This window comes from Malaclemys terrapin, chromosome 2, assembly GCF_027887155.1.
Source record: "Malaclemys terrapin pileata isolate rMalTer1 chromosome 2, rMalTer1.hap1, whole genome shotgun sequence".
Lineage (NCBI taxonomy): Eukaryota > Metazoa > Chordata > Testudines > Emydidae > Malaclemys > Malaclemys terrapin.
In genome coordinates this window covers 74419532-74438430 of record NC_071506.1, presented here as the reverse complement: position 1 = coordinate 74438430, position 18899 = coordinate 74419532, and the positions used below count along the sequence as shown (strand labels likewise).

At 37.8% G+C, this 18899-nt stretch overlaps 1 protein-coding gene across 2 annotated transcripts in view; it reads left to right on the top strand.

Moving 5' to 3' along the window:
* Positions 1 to 18899, top strand: part of ASXL3 (ASXL transcriptional regulator 3) — a 154607-nt gene that overhangs the window by 76116 nt on the left and 59592 nt on the right. For both annotated transcript variants that reach the window (XM_054019987.1, XM_054019986.1), the window contains 3 exons: positions 4835 to 4952; positions 5874 to 5993; positions 10797 to 10960. In XM_054019987.1, coding sequence (XP_053875962.1) covers positions 4835 to 4952; positions 5874 to 5993; positions 10797 to 10960 — 402 coding nt within the window. The remainder of the gene's footprint in view (positions 1 to 4834; positions 4953 to 5873; positions 5994 to 10796; positions 10961 to 18899) is intronic.

Genomic DNA, 18899 nt, shown 5'->3' with positions numbered 1-18899 from the left:
TGTTATTAAAATAAAAACATACAACACAAGCTGCTTCCCGTGTAGCTTGTTTACTTTTTGCTAAGTTGGAAGACAGAGTTTTTCCTCCATAGAAGATTTTTCAGTTGATCACTGTTAACCACTTAATACTACACAAACCATTTTTTGTTTTGAAACAAACTTTCTTCTTTTTTGAAAATAAAATTATTAGTGAGTTGATGCACATGCCATCCTTGTCCCGATTCTCATGCAAGTCAGAATGGTTATTTAACACAAACATCAGCTCTTTTGTCTTTCCAGTTTCTTTGTGTTGTTGAAAAGCAACAAAAAATAGATTTACTTTTGTACTACAGTGATCTATGGAAATTGTAGCTGTGAATGTATGATCAAGCTTCTTATAGAAGAAGTAATGCTGGTTTAACACATACGTGCTGCCCTATGTTTTATTACATTTTACCTCCATGCCATCGCTCATGTACACAATGTTCAGTTAATTTGTATTACAGTAGCATATAGAAGCCTGACCAATAATGGCACCCCATTGTGCTAGTCACTATACAAACACATTCCAGAAGAAAGCTCTGACCCAAAGAGCTTGCAGTCTAAATGGACATGACAAAAGGTGGGAATCCAAACAGATACAGAAGTATCGTGCTCAAGGTTATACAGCAGACAAGTGGCAGAGATGAGACTAGAACCCAAGTCTCCTGAGTTCAAGTCCAGTACTCTATCCACTGGACTACACTGCCTCTCAAAATTGTTTCCCATGACTCTTATATACATTATTGATCCTGTTCCACAGGTCTAGTATGGAATAAATAAATTCCTTCCATGTATTTGGATCTTACTCTTGTATTCTGTAGCCGTTTTCATGAGACAGTTTTAACATAATACTATTGTACAAGGTGCTTAGTGTTGCACTTATATATTTATAATTCAACATTTTTAATGTGTGTTAAAAATCTTAAGCATGTAGAAGCCTCATAAGAATGTTGGAAGTATGTTGTAATGCTCACTGCTGTGGGTTTTTTTAGAATCTGTGAAAAAAAGTTTTCGGTGAGATTTTAATTTAATGGAGGAATAGCAGTTGTTATACTTTTTTAATTTGGCTAGCAGAATAGGGGTAAGCGAAGGGACAAAGACTGAATTTATGGTGATGTGAAATGAATTGGTGATACAGTATAAATCTATCTGTTTCCTCTTTTCCAGTTTAGAATCCATGGTCATGGTGTGGACTCATTATTTATTTTGCGTAATAGATTTTCTTCAGCATGTTATAGATCCTGTTTTTCATATGTCAGAACAGAAAAATTCCATAGCCTAACATTTCTGATCCATAATGTGTGAAATTTCAAAGGTTATGTTTCATGATAGAAGTTTCAGAATGTAGACTTGACATTTATAGAACAAAGTAGCAATCCAGGATGATGTTGCCTGATGCATCCAAGTGTTACATATCTCTGTTCTTAATAACTGATTTTTTAACGTTCTGAGAATGTCATGCATTTAATCTCAAATAGAAGTGTTTTTCTATATTCATTCTTTATCTGTGTGCTGCACTGTTTCTTTATGAATTGTAGAGATGTAAAAAAATAAGAAGTCACACAGATTTCAGAGCAGTGTAAGGTACAAACAAACTTGACGTTTTGCTCTTCTGGTATTGGAGGGGAATTTACACCATCTTTAGGGTGCTTGGTTTTTCTTCTCCACAGTTACTGTTTGACTTGATATAATTTTCTTTTATTCCTCCCCTAACGGAGGCATTTTTCAGTTGTTAGCAGGGAGAACAGCCATTTTCCCACCTGGGTCAGCGAGTCTTTGCAACCTTAAAATCAGTTAAATATAATTGGCCTGTATTTTAGGAAATACCACGAAACCTCCAGTGCACTGCTGCTCTCTAGTGGGGGCAAAAAAAAAGCAAGCTTTCCTTCGTGACTACTTAATGGAAATCAGTTGAGAATTAGAATTCTACAGATAGTACAGTGGGCTGTGTATCAAGAAGTTTGTGTTCTCTTCTGGACTCTGCCTTTTACAGCCTTTTATCCTAATTAATCTTAGGATACAAGATTCTTCTCATACCCTACAGTAGTCTTGTATCCTAAAATTGATAAACCTCACGCTAGGTCTATGAAGATAGAGTCTCCACCTTACAAGAGTATGCACACGCTTCTTTAGTTCAAACTTACTCTTTCTGGAATTTGGTTTTACTGGTTACTAAAATAACGATAAAAACATAAACCTCTGACTGAGATTTCTTCCTAAGCTTGTCTCTTCCTACGGTTTTCTTGCAAAAACCTCTCAGTGCTAGACCTCGGCTCCCACTGCCCAAAGGGCCTTAAATCCAACGTGGAGCCAACAAGCTCCATCTGCCGTGATGAGTCAGCAGGGATTAGCATCCCCAGCAAACAGGGTGGGCTGACAAAAATCCTGGACATTGCCTTACAATAGATATCAATTATTCAGTTGCTTTTTCCATATCTTTGCTGTGGGAGGTTTGAGGGAGGACAGGCATGGGTTGAGTTAGTAGTTAACATTTTTTCCTCGCTGGAAACCATATTCTTCATTGGTACTTTTATAACTAACTCAAGTAAAATACAATGTGCATGTAGCTTTATAGCTTTCATTATCCTAGGGCACAATTCTGCACGTATCCACATGTACGGAACTTTACTTCACTTCTTCCAGACGCAAGGAAAGGTCCATGCATGGCAATAAGTTTCCAGGATCATTCCCATTGTTAGCTGCTTGATTGTTAAATAGAAGACCATGGGTCTCAAAACAATAAATTATGAAAATGTAAATTAAAATAAATCTGAGTGACGAAGAGAAGCGTACCTTTGTATTCAGTGCCTAGATACGTTGGTTTACAGGTTCATTAGAAAATGCCTAAGTTAGATCGAAATAGACTAAAACTTCTTGTGGATGGAGAATGCCCCATCTCTTACTTTCCCAATCAAACTGATGCAAATATGCCTCTGTTGCATTTTCTGTATAATATATAGGAAATATTGGTTGCCGTCAGGTTCTGATATCAAGGTTGAGGTCCATGGTGGAGGTGAGTGAGAGTGCTCCCAAATAGCTGTGCTCAGTTTGGTAGGGGGCGGACTCTGTTTGGTCATGTGCACCTACTCAACTTCACTTTAGGGGTCTCCCCAAAGGAGATTGCAGGTTTATAATCTCCTCTCCCTGCAGTTCAACACATATATGAAGCTGCTAAGGGAGCTAATAAAGAGAGAATGGTTGTGGTTACATATGTATGCTGACTGATATCACACAACTTTGCTTCCTTTTCAATTAATCCTTTATTGGCTTCTTTTTTTGTTTTTTTAATTCACTATCTAAATGACATTGTTATTTGGGTAAGTGATATCTGGGTTTAATTTGAGCCAGGCAATACTATGGATTGAGGGAAATGTTTTGAGACAGTTTTTGGCACTGTGTACATGCTAGTATGGCTGGTGAGGTGTGAAATTTGGGATTGGTCTTGACTGTTTTGGTTTCTGCTTTCACTGACCTTTGGGCTAGCCTCATGTGGATCTGAGCAGCTTCTCTCTTTTGTTTGATTTCCAGATGTTTTATTTTGGTTTGTATTGCATGGTGCTTAGATGCCTTTGGATAAGCATCCTATAAATGCATTAATGAAATAGTTTAACTATACTTTTATGTGGCTGAATGTATTTTATAGTGTATTATTATTTAAATGAAACAGATAATTGTTTAGGTTTTTGGAATTGTTCTACCTATGTGAAATATTTTGAGTGTACTGCAGATGAATTACAGAATTAACTTCATAAATCAGGCACTGATGTTTAGTATGAATAATCCCTTTAGTCCTTACAAACATGTCCTCTATTTGAGTACCATCTAAAAAAAAACAAAACACAAATCAGAGAGGAAAAAAGAGTGCAATATTAAGATTGCAGAAAATTAGAAGATTAGAGAAGATCAGTATTGAGTCCAGTGCATTCTGACTTGTTCCAAACTTTCAATTCTTGTAAATATCTTAACTGGCAAAAGTTCATATTCATATATTTTTAAGACCTTTGACTCTCATGTCTTTTTCTGTATAAAACAATCTGGCAGATATTCACTGTTTCTAAACTTTTTATATTTTTGTATTACATTATTAACCCCTGTAGTTGATCCATTTATGAAACACAAAGCACTCCCATTTGTAGAGATTTATTCTTGTATCGTTTTTCCCTGGATTTGCCAGAACACCATCATGTTCGTGTTCTGAAGGTTAATGCCCAAAGTCAAGCAGACAGAAGCCAAGTGCTGCAAGGTTTCCAAGATTAGGACTGATTCCCTTCACAGAAATAAATGATTCCTGCCATGTTCAGTGATTTTGTGCAGCACTACTCACGGCTGAGTGAGTGCATCAATACTGTAGTCCTTACATGCTGTACATACTGATGACACTCTGTGTTAACTTGATTGACTGAGCAGTATACTGGAGAGGATGCACCTGCAAGAGATGTGCAGACACACACATTTTTATTCTGGTTTCAAAACATTTATTTTACATTTATTTTACTTGGATGTCTTAGTTGCAAATTCCATGGGTTATCATGTTGTGCTGCTAAGGTAGAGCAAACGGTTATATGCTTCTTTGTTGTCAAAACTGTATTGGAAAATGATCTAAGGTGCATCTTCTTTCTCTTTAAAACCAAAAGCCTGATTTTATGCTTTTAAAAGAAAATGACATAAAGGGGACTAGTGTGAAATCTGAAAAATCAGTAACTATGTAAAGTAGTTATCTTAGGAGGTTCAATTTAATGATAGGCAAATGTATCATGTAATCCACTTAAAAGCAGTATTTTTGTTGCATTTTTATGTTTTGTTATTTTTATAGGCTTTAAGACAACAGCAGAAAAGAAGAAATGGAGTCTCAATGATGGTAAACAAGACTGTTCCTCGTGTTGTTTTGACACCATTAAAGGTGTCTGATGAGCAGTCGGATTCACCTTCAGGTAAACAGCTAAAGGACTGTGTGAAATATCAGTTCTAGTCACAAAGCCTTCCTCTGAATGAATCTGTAGCATACAAAATGTAGAATTGCTGCAAATAATGATATTTCCACATAGTAGTTTTGTTTAACTTCTTTATTTTCTTACCAAATCTAGTGAGTCAAATATGGGTTTTTTTCCTTTCTTTTATTATTAAAGAACTGAAAGTACATAATAAACTGACAATTGATAGCAGCAGCAGCTTTAAGGGAATGCAAAGTAACATTTCTGTTTGGCTGTGGAACTCTAATGGAAGACCACATGCTGGCATTCAACGCCATCAAAAAACAGCTCCTCTGTGAGTGTGAATTTGTGTCTGTTCTCCATTGCAATACCAGAGATCTTTGCATTAGCTTTTTTGTTCTGGCAACATTCTTATCATCACGGCGCAACCCTGACCTTTAGTTCTGGTTGTTAGCTGCTTCATTTTAAAAGGATCCTACAGAGATGTACATCCACATTTATAACAGATCGATGATTGTATTTTCCAGGTACACCTCTTTTGTAAAAGTTACTTTGCAAAGAAATGATTTTTTTCTCCTTTGATTGCTTTATTACTCCATAATATGGAGCTTAATTATTTTTAAAGATATTTCTTGAGTATCATAGCAGAGCACTATTTATAATGGATTAGTGAACATCTTGATTGACTGCAGTGTTCAGCAAATTTTAGTTTTCACGACTTACTTGATTTATTGAACTTTTCCTTCCATTTCCTCCAGTGTTCAGGAATCAAATCGTGGCGAAAAAGGTATATTACCTTTCAGCAAGTATCAGATAAAGTAGATGTTGCTCTTGATTTAAAAAAAAAACACAAAAACTATTTTTGTTTTGAAGGAGGAAGAAAGTGCATCTCTGTAATATTTTGTTGTTGTTATTTTTAAGGATCTGAATCTAAAAATGGTGAAGCAGACAGTTCTGATAAAGAAATGAAACATGGGCAAAAATCTCCAACTGGAAAACAAACAAGTCAGCACTTAAAGAGATTAAAAAAGTCTGGTTTAGGTGAGTAGGACTTCGGATGTCTAAAGTATTTCATTTGTTTCTATAATACTGAACTTTTTATAAACAATGTAATCTCCCTTTAGAGAGTTCCTTTTGTCACTGTAATATGCTGATGCTGTTATCAATGCAAAAGCAGGCTCTTCCCCAGTAGCATACCTCCTTTGATGGCTACCTCATCCCTGTGAACTCCGCAGGGTTGCCTTCATATAGGAATCTTTTTCCTAGCATGCCTTTCTGCAACTGGCCTTTTAAATTTGACAGAGCCAAGTAGTTGCATCCCAAAGAGGCCATTTTGTAACTAGCTACTGCTTGCTGCATTACCTTTTTTACTAGCTGGAAAGTATTCTCATCTCCTGTTATATTTTCTCCCAATCTTCTCTTTCTTATTCCCAATGAGAATGGCACATTCTTACTACTTGTCAGGAGAAAACCTGTTAACTGAATAACATTTTCATATTCCATCCCATAATGAGACACGATACCCTCATTTTTATGTTGATTTTAGGACCCATGCATTATTTTGAAGCTATATGGCTGTAGTGCTAAATACCAAATATTTTTCATATTGTTCAATTTAGTGGATGATGATCTGTAATTAATGTAAAATCTGATCCTAAGAGGAGATAAAGTAACCTTTCAAAAGCCAGACATTCCTATTCTGTTGTGGAGTGTTCCTGTTCTCTGGAGAACAGTTTTCTCTTCACATACAGAATAGGGTGTTCCATTTCTTCAAATTCTTGGCTCAGCTCTGCTCCTATCCCCAGTTTAGAAGCATCTGTTTGCAAAATAAATCTTTTTTCAAAGACTGGGTTATGTAAAATGGGGTAATAACATACTTGTTTCTTTATCTCCACAAAGGATTGTTCACATTCAGCAGTCAATGTTGAGTCCTTTTGACATGTATTTGGTGAGATCTGTTAGTGAAGCAACCCTCTCAGAAATTAGGAATAAACTTTCTGTAGTAGCTGGCTAACCTTTTAAAGGATTTAAGTTTTCCTTTGGTAGTAAGAACGTTGGTCTCCTTTAGTGTCCTGATTTTGTCTTGTTTTAGTTTTATGAATCCATTTTCTGGAAGGGAAAAAAACCAACAGCAACAACCCACAAGATATTTTATTTCTTTGTTTGCTAAACAACATGTCTTCATATTGATTGCTATAAGTAATTCTTAGGCTATGTCTACACTACCGCGGTAAGTTGACCTATGCTACACAACTCCAGATATGTGAATAACGTAGCTGGAGTTGATGTACCTTAGCTCGAGTTATCGCGGGGTATACACCGCTGGGGGGTCGATGGGAGAAACTCTCCCGTTGACTTACCTTACTCTTCTCATCGGGAGTAGAGTACAGGGGTCGACTGGAGAGCGATCTGCTGTCGATTTGGCGGGTCTTCACTAGACCTGCTAAATCGACCGCTGGTGGATTGATCTCAGAGTGTCGATCCCGGCTGTAGTGTAGATGTAGCCTTAGACTGCTGCTCATAGGTTTACCAGATAGTTCACCCAAGTCTTGCTAAATAACAGCCCATCATCGAGTTATGTGACTCAGTTTCATACATTGTCTTTCAGCAGACTATCCATCAATCTTTAAAAAGTGGCTGGTGGGCCATATAGATGAAATATCATTGTTGTTAAATAAAAAAAATCTTTAGGGTGTTGGAACTTCTGTTTTACAATGCTGGGTTTAGAGGGATCTTGCAGTAATTTTTGTCTAGATGTACGGTTAAGAGAGATTTTTCATGTCCATTTTCTCCAGTATTTTGTCCATTCCTGGCATTGGATAGTTATCAAATGTAGAGATAGCATTAATTTTTCTGAAATCTATGCAGAACCTAATTCCCCTGTCTTTTGGGGGCACGTTAACCACTGGGGAATGCCATGGGCTTCTGGAGGTTTCAGGAACCTTTAATTTGAGCATGTTTTCTTTTTCTTCCTCTGCCAAAGGTTTCATCCATTCAGATATACGCTTGAATCTTTGTCTTATGGGTTTATGGCCCTCGATATCTATTGTGTGAGTAAGTATCAGTGTGTTCTGGGGTTCTAGTAAAATAATTGCTATATACCTTTAAGAGTAGGTCTAAATCCCAATGCTGTGCCTGGTTCAATTCCAGACATTGCTTAACTATCTGAATTCCCAGAGACTCTCCCAATCTCCCATATTTCTTCTATTGCACTCTCTGATTTACTTGTGGGATGCCCTGCAAGAAAACCCTTCTGACCACTTTGGGGTTCATTCCACCCTTTTGAATAAATTCACAGAATATATTTTTGCCCTTGTTTACCAGCTGTGGTAATTGCATAATATACAGGACTTATCAGTCTCATAACTACATGGTCCTTTCCATTTTGCTACTAATTTAGTCTCACCGCTGTGGAGCGGAAGCAAAACTTTTCCACCTGGTTTATATTTAATTCCCATGCCCCTGTTATCATACCATGTCTTCTGGTTTATTGGGACTTGTGTTAGATTCTCCTTTGCCAACTCAATAAACTGAGTGAGTTTCTCTCATCTTTGGGGTGTATTCTATAATTGCAGGGCTCTATTTTTGATCTGACCTCAGTTTCCAGTTCTCTGATAGCTATGGGTCCCCTAGATTGATGATCATAAAATAATTCAAAGGGTTGTTGCCCGAGGTACCTCTCTATAAGCAAAGAAGAGATGTATCATCTCATCTCAATGTTTGGCATCCTCCTGAACACATTTTTAAGCATGTCTTTTTCAAGGTTTCTACCAAGAATATTCTACCGTCACTTTATTCTGGGGATGATATGTTGTGTTGTGAAAGCAATTACTCCTACTAATTCATTAGGTCTCTGCAGTAATACTGAATTGAAGTTGATAGCAGGGTGAAGGCGCCAACACAATATGTGTATACCCCAGATCTGTGAAGATGAAACCTGTTTTTTCTATAGCTTCTTGGGCTATTTGCAATTTCAAGACATCACACCCTCTGTCCACCTCAGAAACTTTCATTCTAGAGAAGATACTATAGTAGCAACTCTGCAGTATAAAACTCATTTTTAGTTTTAGGAGCACCTTTTCCCTTTCCATGAGGTTTTTCCATCGAAGGGGAAGATATTAGCAGGGGAGAACAATTTTTCTCCAATTTGCACCTAAAACATGAAGACAGATGCATCCTACATTGTTAAAGAAAGGAATGTAAACCTGCATTTAAATCATATACATCATACTTACTTGTATTACACTTGGGAATTATGTTTTTTCTGCATGTATAGTTAGTGGGTGGAACAGATGGTGAAGACAATTTAATGTGATGCACTCATTAAAATGAGCACTTCTTCCACATGATTGTCCTTCATAACGGGGGATTCAATGTTTTTAATGGAGTTTTTTGCTGTATTGAAATGCAGGATGTTCGAAGCATATGTTGTATAAGGTTACACTATGCTGAAGACAAACTAACCCTTATCTCATTCAGTCAGTATTACTTGTTGAAAAGTAACAAGAAATTGCAGGAAATTTATGGGAGGCTGTGAGTTTCTCTATTCATTCAAAGGGGAAAACTATTGAACTTGCCAATTGGCTGCAAACTTTTCCCTTTCCATGAGGTTTTGGACACTATCATAGCTTTTCAGCAGAGACCAAACAGTAAGGCTCTTAAGAAACTAAAAAAAAATTAAATTGTAGTACTTGTATTCATATTACATTTCATACTGAGTGACATTCAACAAGTCTCTTAGGGTCTCTTTGCCCAAGTTTCCAGATCTGTAAAATAGGGATATCTACCCTCCCTTACAAAACACTTGGAGATCCTGAGATGAGAGGCCCTGTATAAGTGCTGAATATTCTCATTATTAACAACAATGACAAAAAAATTCCCTTGGAACTCGGGCATGACTCACCTTGTTGCTTGGGTGTGATCTTGCTGAAACATCCCTTTGCAGGACCTTTGAAATATTAAAAGTCCAAGCAAACAAGAATCTCAGGTGGTTGGCCTCAGCAGTTTCTGTCTTGCACACTTCTACTGAACCTTCTGGGTACAAATCTATTCTTTTTTTTATTCTCTGGAACTTGCATGTTCTTTTGGACTTGCTGGGACTGGTCAGCTAATTAATTTAATGAGTCTTCTTATCCCATTTGACAGATTCTTAGTGGGTTAGTCTGCAGTTGCAGTATGCTATTTACATCTTTTAGATTTTATGAAAATTCAGAAAAATATTAATTTGCACAAAATTAATACATCACTAATAAATTAGACAGTCTCTCCTCTGTGATCACGTCTCAAGTTGTGATAATGCACTGAGGGTTTTTTAAGAGCGAATAAAAATACAGAAGAGTGGTAATACATAGAAAAAGCAAATGAATAGGATAGGTGGACAACAATGTACTGCAGGTGCAGGAACACAAATAAAAACTTCACTCTGTGTAATAAAGTTTCACCCACTTGGGCCTCTTCAGGCAGCCACATATGTTTTAACAAACATTCAGTCTTGTGTGAGCTAATTTTGCTTAGCAGTAGATGCTTAAAAATATGTTGGTGAAATGACAGAAAAATTTACGTGTTCAGCTAAATCAAGATATCCTGACTTCTAGTTCAAGAAAGAGAATATTGGTCATGGTGTAGACTGGAACATGGATGCTGTGAAAGGTGAGGAAGTGAACATTGGGATGTATAAAAGGAAGTTCATAGAATCCAGAAGAAACCTGTATTCCCCTTCACAAAGCTCTGTCTTATTGGAATGCACTATACTATATAAAATATAAATAACTTTTGAGAAAAATTATTGTTCCTGTTCCCTCTGTTATCTGTGGTAAAAGCAAATGTGTTGTTTGTTTACTCCAGGACATTTGAAATGGACCAAAGCTGAGGATATTGACATAGAAACACCAGGATCTATTCTAGTGAACACTAACCTGAGGGCTTTAATAAACAAACACACCTTTGCTTCCTTACCTCAGCATTTTCAACAATACCTCCTGCTTTTGCTTCCAGAAGTAGACAGGCAGGTAAGTAGAAACATAAAACATTTGCTTCCTTACTAATAAAACTTTTTGTGTTTTGGAATATTTACAAAGTCTGACTTGATTCCACTCAAAATCATTATAGAATGAAACTTGTAAAATAATTGTTTTTCTTAGCTATTATACATCAGCGAGTTTTAATTAACATTCACTTGTGTCCAGATCATGTCCTGCCTCCCAGCTGCTTCCATTTCTATGACCTCCCTGAAACCCAAGCCACTCAATTACAACCTGTCCAAAATGCAGCCGGTCAGATTACCTTCTTAACCAGTTGAATCCCTTTACTGGCTCCCCTTTGCTTTCTATAGCAAGCTTAGACTTCTTGTCTTTCAAGGACCCACACAGTCTCACCCCACATGTCATTTTTTTCTGTGTTACCCTCAGCCTCTGCACTCTGCCAACAACATCAGCCTCAATGCTTAATTTGTTACCTTCTCTCACTCCTACCTCCATGCCTTCTTCCACACTTCAGCCTATTTTGGAACAAATTCTCAGTTCCAGTGCACGAGGCCTCCAGCCTCACATCTCATTCATATCCCTATTAGAAGACTCGCTTCTTGCTTGAGCCCCACCAGTGCTCACTTCATCTAGTCATACACCCGCTCCACTGGAGATAATGGGAATGGGCATGGGAAGAGAAGATAAATTTTTCAAGTTATTAGTTCGCGTTTCCCAACGTGTGTTGTCCTCTCTGTATCTGTCCTTTAGATTGTAAGCTCCTGGGGGCAGGGGAGCCTCTCTGTATCTTCTCCAGCATATTGTTAGCAGTTAGAACAACAGTAATTTAGGCCAGGTACTTAAACACTTGCCTAATTTAAGCAAATGTATAGTCTCATTGACTTGAATGGGACTACGCATGTACTTACATTTAGTTACATGCTTAAGTACTTTGCTGAATCAGGGCCTTATGTTGTATGCAAATAGTCAGTGAGTTACATTTCCTCTCTGTTCTCAGCCCACAAAGGATTTGAGTCTGTTACAGCCCGAGCTACAGAACCCGGCTCTTAGGTCAAACTGTTGTGACTCATGGCTTTCGCTCTTGAGGTTCTTGGCTCATTCTTCAGTTTTTGTGAAGATGGCAGATGCCAAAAAAACACAACAGAAAGATAGAAAGAACAATATAAGCAATTGATTGACTCAACATCTTAACAAATTATATACTATATTTTAAGGACTCTTCAAACTATATGCTTTGTCAACAGGGAGTATTTGAAGTTGAACATTAAAAGCCAGATCTGCATCAGAAGTTATGTAGAATTATTTATTCTCATTCTCCTCAGATGCACTTAAAATTGCTATCAACAAAATTAAAAAGGACAGTTTTTCATCAGGCAGAAAAACAGATTTAAATTTGCGATGCAGTTAAAATTTTATTGATAGTTTTCAGTTATCTAACAGCCTTCAGTTAGTGATTCAGAAGAGATAAATAGTCTGTTAGATATGATCCTATTTCCTATCCAATCCAGTCGGAGCTAAACATTCACACTTCAATTTGTAAAACTACTGGCATTATTTACAAGCCTCCTAATGTAAAGATTATAAAAAGATAGGGACCACAGTACTGAGTTACTGCCTTACCTTCATTTAAGATAATGTATTCAATAAAAACTGCACTCATGCTCAGTACCATGGAAAATTAATTTTTTTTTTTGAGTTTTGCATGGCTTTTGGCGTGAAAAACAAGAATGTTTGTTGAACTAGGCCCTAAATTACTAAGAATTTTTTCAAAAACATTTCCTTCTCATTCTTGTTTCAATAAACTTTGATATAATACATATGAGTGCAACAGGCACAGTACCACAAAACTAAACTCAACTCCATGGCCAAGAAAAGTAGTTACTAAAAGAATACACCGTCAGCCTCATACTCTTATAGCAATAGTTTTTCTTTGTCTCATGTTTTCCCTATGCCTCTTTCTGTCTTTCATGTGTTTGAACAGAAACCCAGGCTCTTCTTTTTATGTGCGTTTGGAAAGCAGGAATGGTGCATATGTTTGGGAATAGTGGGCAGATTTGGTGGCTGGAAGAATGATCATTTCAGGGTTTCTTGTCTCTTGGAGGATGGAAGTTCCGGAGGCCTGTCCCTGACCTTTACTTTACAGAGGTTGTAATACCAAATTGGGTGTTTCCTGATGTGACATCTGAAAAGGTGCCCCATAAGACATCTTCCTGGCTGCAACAGGAGTGGGCTGATCAAAGTAATGACACTCTCTCACATCTGTCTGTTTGGGGTGAGTGCTGGGCATTGATACACCTCCCGGGGGCAGGAAGGAGTGAGACGCAAGGCCTGTCAGGTTTCTGATTTCCTAATCTCTCCCACTGAGGTAGGCTGGACTTCTCTTGGCAGGCTCTTTTCCACTCCCTGTACCAGCATAGCTTTTTTGAGCTGAGCTCTCTCTGTGTTTTCACAGGCCACACTCTTGTCTCGGTCTCCTCCAACCCCAGAACCAGGAAGGGTATTTGTGTACTTCAAGCTGAATGTGTATGAGTATAACGGTTACACTTCTATTTTTAGTGTGCTATCTCAGTCACAGCTAGTGTGGGTGCATCTCCTCAAATCATGGTTTACCCCTCTAGCTCGAAGTGTGGACATACTCAGTGAATACCAGGGAAGATATTCCTTTATCCCACCCTCCACCTGGGAGTGAGAGGAGTAGGGATTTTGAGGGGCCTAGACAGACATAGTCTGAGGGTGTTCATGTGTCATTGTTTCAGAAGGCCACCTGCTACCAGGAGCAGAAAAGCTAGAGTGACCCTACCTTTCTCTGCAGGGGAAGTGGGAAATTGGAGCCCTGGTAGCCACTTGAGCAGTAGCTCTTGCTGCCCTCATATACACCTGATTTCACCAGTCTCTCCTGGAAGCTTTGTTATTTGGGGGTAGGAAAGCTTTAAGTGCCCAGTGACCACTTCAGCCAAGCAAATGCCTGCCCATTCCCTGCCCATCTCTGGAAACACCTGTACACTTACTTGCTAATGCTGGAGAAATCCAAACTCCACAGATATTTTTTCCACAACTTTTTGTGTGATAATTTCTATATGCAATTACATTTTTTCCCGGCCTTATACTATTGTGCAATCAATAGTTGGCTGGTGTCGTCCTCCCTAGATATGGCTGCATTTCATCAGTGCTATATGGATATACTATATGAAGAGCTGTGATGAAAGATGCTATGTAAATGTAATATATCAATACTATTTGTCTTCATGTATGGTGATCAATGAAATATAGTATTGAGTAAGTGCAGGCTCAATTACACTTTATTACTGCTCCAGATAGAACAACTATATGATGAACGGTCAATTGTCATTTCTGTCACAAACACCATTTTTCTAAGTTATATAACTCCACCTTCTTAAATGGCATTGGGCTGAAACTTGTCATACATTTGTTTATACAAATCCAAACATTTTTAGCAACCATTACTTAAGTGAGTTGCCTTTTTTAGTTAAGCAAAAAATACCCCCAAATTAACTCAAGATTTAATTGTGTTTATACCAACCTCTTGTTCAAAAAAGGCTTAGGACCAAATCCTGCACTTTAGAATAGATGTTCTCAATATGGGGATGAGCTGGTGTTGAGGAATCACAACCACCCCATCCTTCCCTTGCTAAATGGGAGCAGAGGCTTAGGGGTGGGGTCCCTGCATGGAAAAGGTTGGACACCACGATGCTATTGTTGTGTGTACTCTTTCCTATTCTCACTGGAATTTTGCCTGAGTAAAGACTGTATGATTGTTCCCTACATTTTAAAATCATCTTCATCTTAACATCCAGAATGTTTGTTAGAACAATATCTATGTGTGAATGCCATCTGCTATTCACAACTTATATGTTTGAACAGTTCCAAGTTGCATGTTGATTAGGTTCTATTTCAGCAGTAAAGATGCTCATGCAGCATTCTTTGTGTTCAAAATATCATGAAAAGAATTTGGAACTAAAGCTGGGTGGAAAAAAGTATTTCCATTGCCCAGAGGATTGTTATTTTGAAATTAGTTTTTTCTATGATTTGGGAGGGGGGTGGAAACGAATATTTTGAGATTCTCCATGAAAGGGAATTGAGCCCTGGCTCTGGGGCAGTCTGGCTGGTGGGCTTCCCCAGAGCCTTGGTCCCAGAAAACATTTGTGTCCCTGACGTATTGGCAGCCTCCTTGGCAAACTGCTCGGGAGTAGGGAACCTGGTATCTCTGGGGCCCCATAGTCTGCATTGTGGGGCTCCCAGGGCTTCTGCGCTGTTGATAAATTTTATAGTCAGTTGCTTGACAATATTTTGGTTTGTTATGAAATATACTCAAGGGATCTAATAATCAATGTTAGTCAGGTTATTAATATGGTACAGGAAAAAGGTATATGCTACCAGACTCCAAGGAGCTGTCCCTTGTAGCAATGTTGCATGCACCTCACACAGAAGGTGTGCTCCCCCCAGTTACGCATTTGATGGTATTATTTATATGATTTAACAAATGACAATTTAACAATCTCTTTACACTAAAATGCAACCCATGAGTTCCTTCCTTATCTTTGTTTTGGATACTAGCATTCCATGTACTGGTCAGTGAAGGTAGATCAAATGTATCTTGATTTTTGACAAGTTTCTTATCTGCTTATGCCAAATGCTTACTTTAGCAGGTGTAAGGAATTATGGGATACTTAGCGTAAGTGAACAAGATTATTGTATGAGCTAGTTTAAGATGTATCAGTTACAATATTTGTGCTTACTATTGTTGGTGCTTAATGTATACCTGTGTGTGTCTGTATAATATATATTGTGACAGACCCAGACCAGTGAGGTACAGGAGTTTGGTAGAGGGCAAATATACTGGTCACTGGATGAGTAGTTTTCTGTTCCCTGAATGACCAGAGCAGGGGCTGCACTAGAGTAATCAGGAACCTGCTAGAACCAGTTAAGGCAGGTAGGCTAATTAGGACACCTGGAATCAATTAAGAAGAAGCTGCTAGAATCAATTAAGGCAGGCTAAGCAGGGCACCTCGGTTTTAAAAGAAGCTCACTTCAGTTTGTGGTGCGAGTGTGAGGAGCTGGGAGCAAGGAGCTGAGAGTGAGAGGGTGTGCTGCTGAAGGACTGAGGAGCACAAGCGTTATCAGACACCAGGAGGAAGATCCTGTGGTGAGAATAAGGAAGGTGTTTGGAGGAGGCCATGGGGAAGTAGCCCAGGGAGTTGTAGCTGTCATGCAGCTGTTACAGGAGGCACTATAGACAGCTGCAGTCCACAGGGCCCTGGGCTGGAACCCGGAGTAGAGGGCGGGTCCGGGTTCCCCCCAAACCTCCCAATTGACCTGGACTGTGGGTTCTTCCAGAGGGGAAGGTCTCTGGGCTGTTCCCCAACCCACATGGTGAATCTCTGAGGCAAGAAAATCCGCCAATAAGCACAGGACCCACAAGATAGCGGAGGAACTTTGTCACAATATATATGAGAGAGAATAATACATATTTATTTATATGCTTGCCAGCATATATTAGTCAACAGATCTTATCAGCTCCAGAAAATTTAAGACAAAGATGAGCAATAGTAAATGGCCTAGCAGAAAGTAAGTCTCCCCTAGCCACTAAAATAGAAATCTCTTGGTTTGAATTCAGGTCACCTTTACCATTCACGGCAAGAGCTAGGTAGTTAGTAGGGCAAAAAATTCTACATTTAAATACTATTAGGAAAATACATAAATAATATAATTATTCACAAGAGCATGTGAATATTTAAGATTCATAAAAACAAATCCTTGATACTAGATACTACATAATGTCTCCTCTTAAACAAAAATTATTATGAGTCAAGACCTTCCTCAAGCACTTTTGTTTATAGATCAGTGACACCAGAACTGAAGCCTGTCTTGGGAGTCAGTGCCAGTAATAGTGATCTAAGACACTGTAACATCCTGTCATGTTCAGGTCAACTTTACCTACAGAATATTTTGTTTCTGTTTCACGTCATTGACCCACTTGATTGGGTTAATGCTAAAACTCCTTTTGAATGCTAAAACTCTTTTTGAATGATTTATTGAAAAAATGTGCAGATCATTTTTGAAATGAAATAAGTTTGACTTCATATATTCCTTTCAAATAGGCAACGTGATTTAGGGACCAGTCACCTACAAAACTTCATTTTGAAAAACTCTTTGCTTTCGCTTAGCTCAAGACGAATGAATATCTATAAAAGTAACTTCCTTTTTTTTAAAAAAAGCATGTTTTTTTCTGTTGAAATTACCTGTGCTTAGGTTGAGATACTCAAGTATTTCAGCAGTGTTGAGAGAAGGTGATGTATAGTACATATCAGCTACAATATTTGAGCAGAATAAGATGAGACGAAGATGGTTTGGCAGCTCTCACTCTGTCAGCTTGTTTTTGTCATTTTTATTAATACTTTAATACTGTTTTAACATACAGCCCTGCTATATTAGGAGAGAGCAAGTTCAGCTTCTTTTTCACACTGCGTTTTTTAGTAGTACAACCCATCATTTTGATGGCTTTCTTTGCAGCATCTGTACTTCAGGCAAAGGCTTTGACATTTTCTGCAGTGCCTCACAAACCTTTCTGTGTTATGACATCTTTCTATTCAGAATTCATCCTTTGTGTTGTATTGTTTTCACAGTGATTCATTTTACATTTTTCTCTGTGGAATTATTGTGTAACAGATATCTTACCCCAGACATCTTCCCAATTTATATTTGTTTTTAGCTGGTTGTACTAATGCTCTTTTTTTTATTGTTCTTTTTCAATTTTTTATCATTGGGTAGGTACTGAGCTTTCTGTTGTTCATTATAATTGCTCATGTAAATGTTTACCCATTCAAGAACTACACTGAAATAATTTTGAATTTGTGATGGAAACACACAAGCTAGGAGGAAAAATTCATAGTACAGGGTGAAGTGTGCCATATGTCTTGTGTACTTACTTAGGCACAACTGGGCACATTAAAAAAGCCATTAAAATGGCACCCCATTGTGTCCAGTAATTGAAGGTCATATGGTATATTTCTTTCCTTAACTGATTTTTACCTTTGATTTTATTGGTTAGTGTTAAAAGCTTAGCATTTTTCAAGTTTCTTTATGGTACAATTTAGTTTCATAGTGCATGATTCATGTACAATTTTTCAATTCATAGCAGTTACAAAAGTGGAAAAATTCAGTTTTGTATGTGTGTGTTTCTTCATTAATTTTATGGTACATTTTCAAAAACACGGTACGTTGAAAGTCAGTTGACAGGTTAATGGGACTTAGGCTCTTAAATGCCTATGCCACTTTTGAAAAATGTGAATTAGGTTCCTAAGTCAAGTGGGCACTTTTGAAATGTTTACCTTACCCTACAGAACAATGTAGTGGCTGCCTTAAAATTTAATTTGCTGATCCAGTGGTCCTAATCTCAGTACATACTTATCTATCAATGGCTATTGAAGTCAATCTCTTGATAGTGATTTCACACCTGATTGCTTTTCAGTGTTCACAATATTTTGACAAATTTCATATTTCCAACTTGCTCAGATCACTGTTAAGTAACATGTTGGAAAATATACTCATGCCCAGTCTAAGCTAGTCTTCCCACTATTGCTCCCAGTAGTGAAGTTGTGCTAGTGGCAGTGCAACTATGAGAGATTTCTCAAAACCATGCTAGTGGTTTTTTTGTTTTTGTTTTGTTTTGTTTTTTAATGTAAGTGAATGGAAAGACTATAGGAGTTGGCTCAAGCTCTTAACTGGGATAATTGTCAAGTTCAGTGCATTTCAGCTAAGATAAACAATGTGTTAATGGCCCTCTTGCTGCTTTTTAAAAATTATTTATGTATTTATTTATTTTATTTAATTTCGGTAGAGGCCCCCGTCAGGATCAGGGCACTGTCATGCTAGGTGCTGCGCAAACACCATGATGTGAAAGTTTTGTTTAAATACCATGTTTTTTGAGTCTCCGCAAACCTATTCA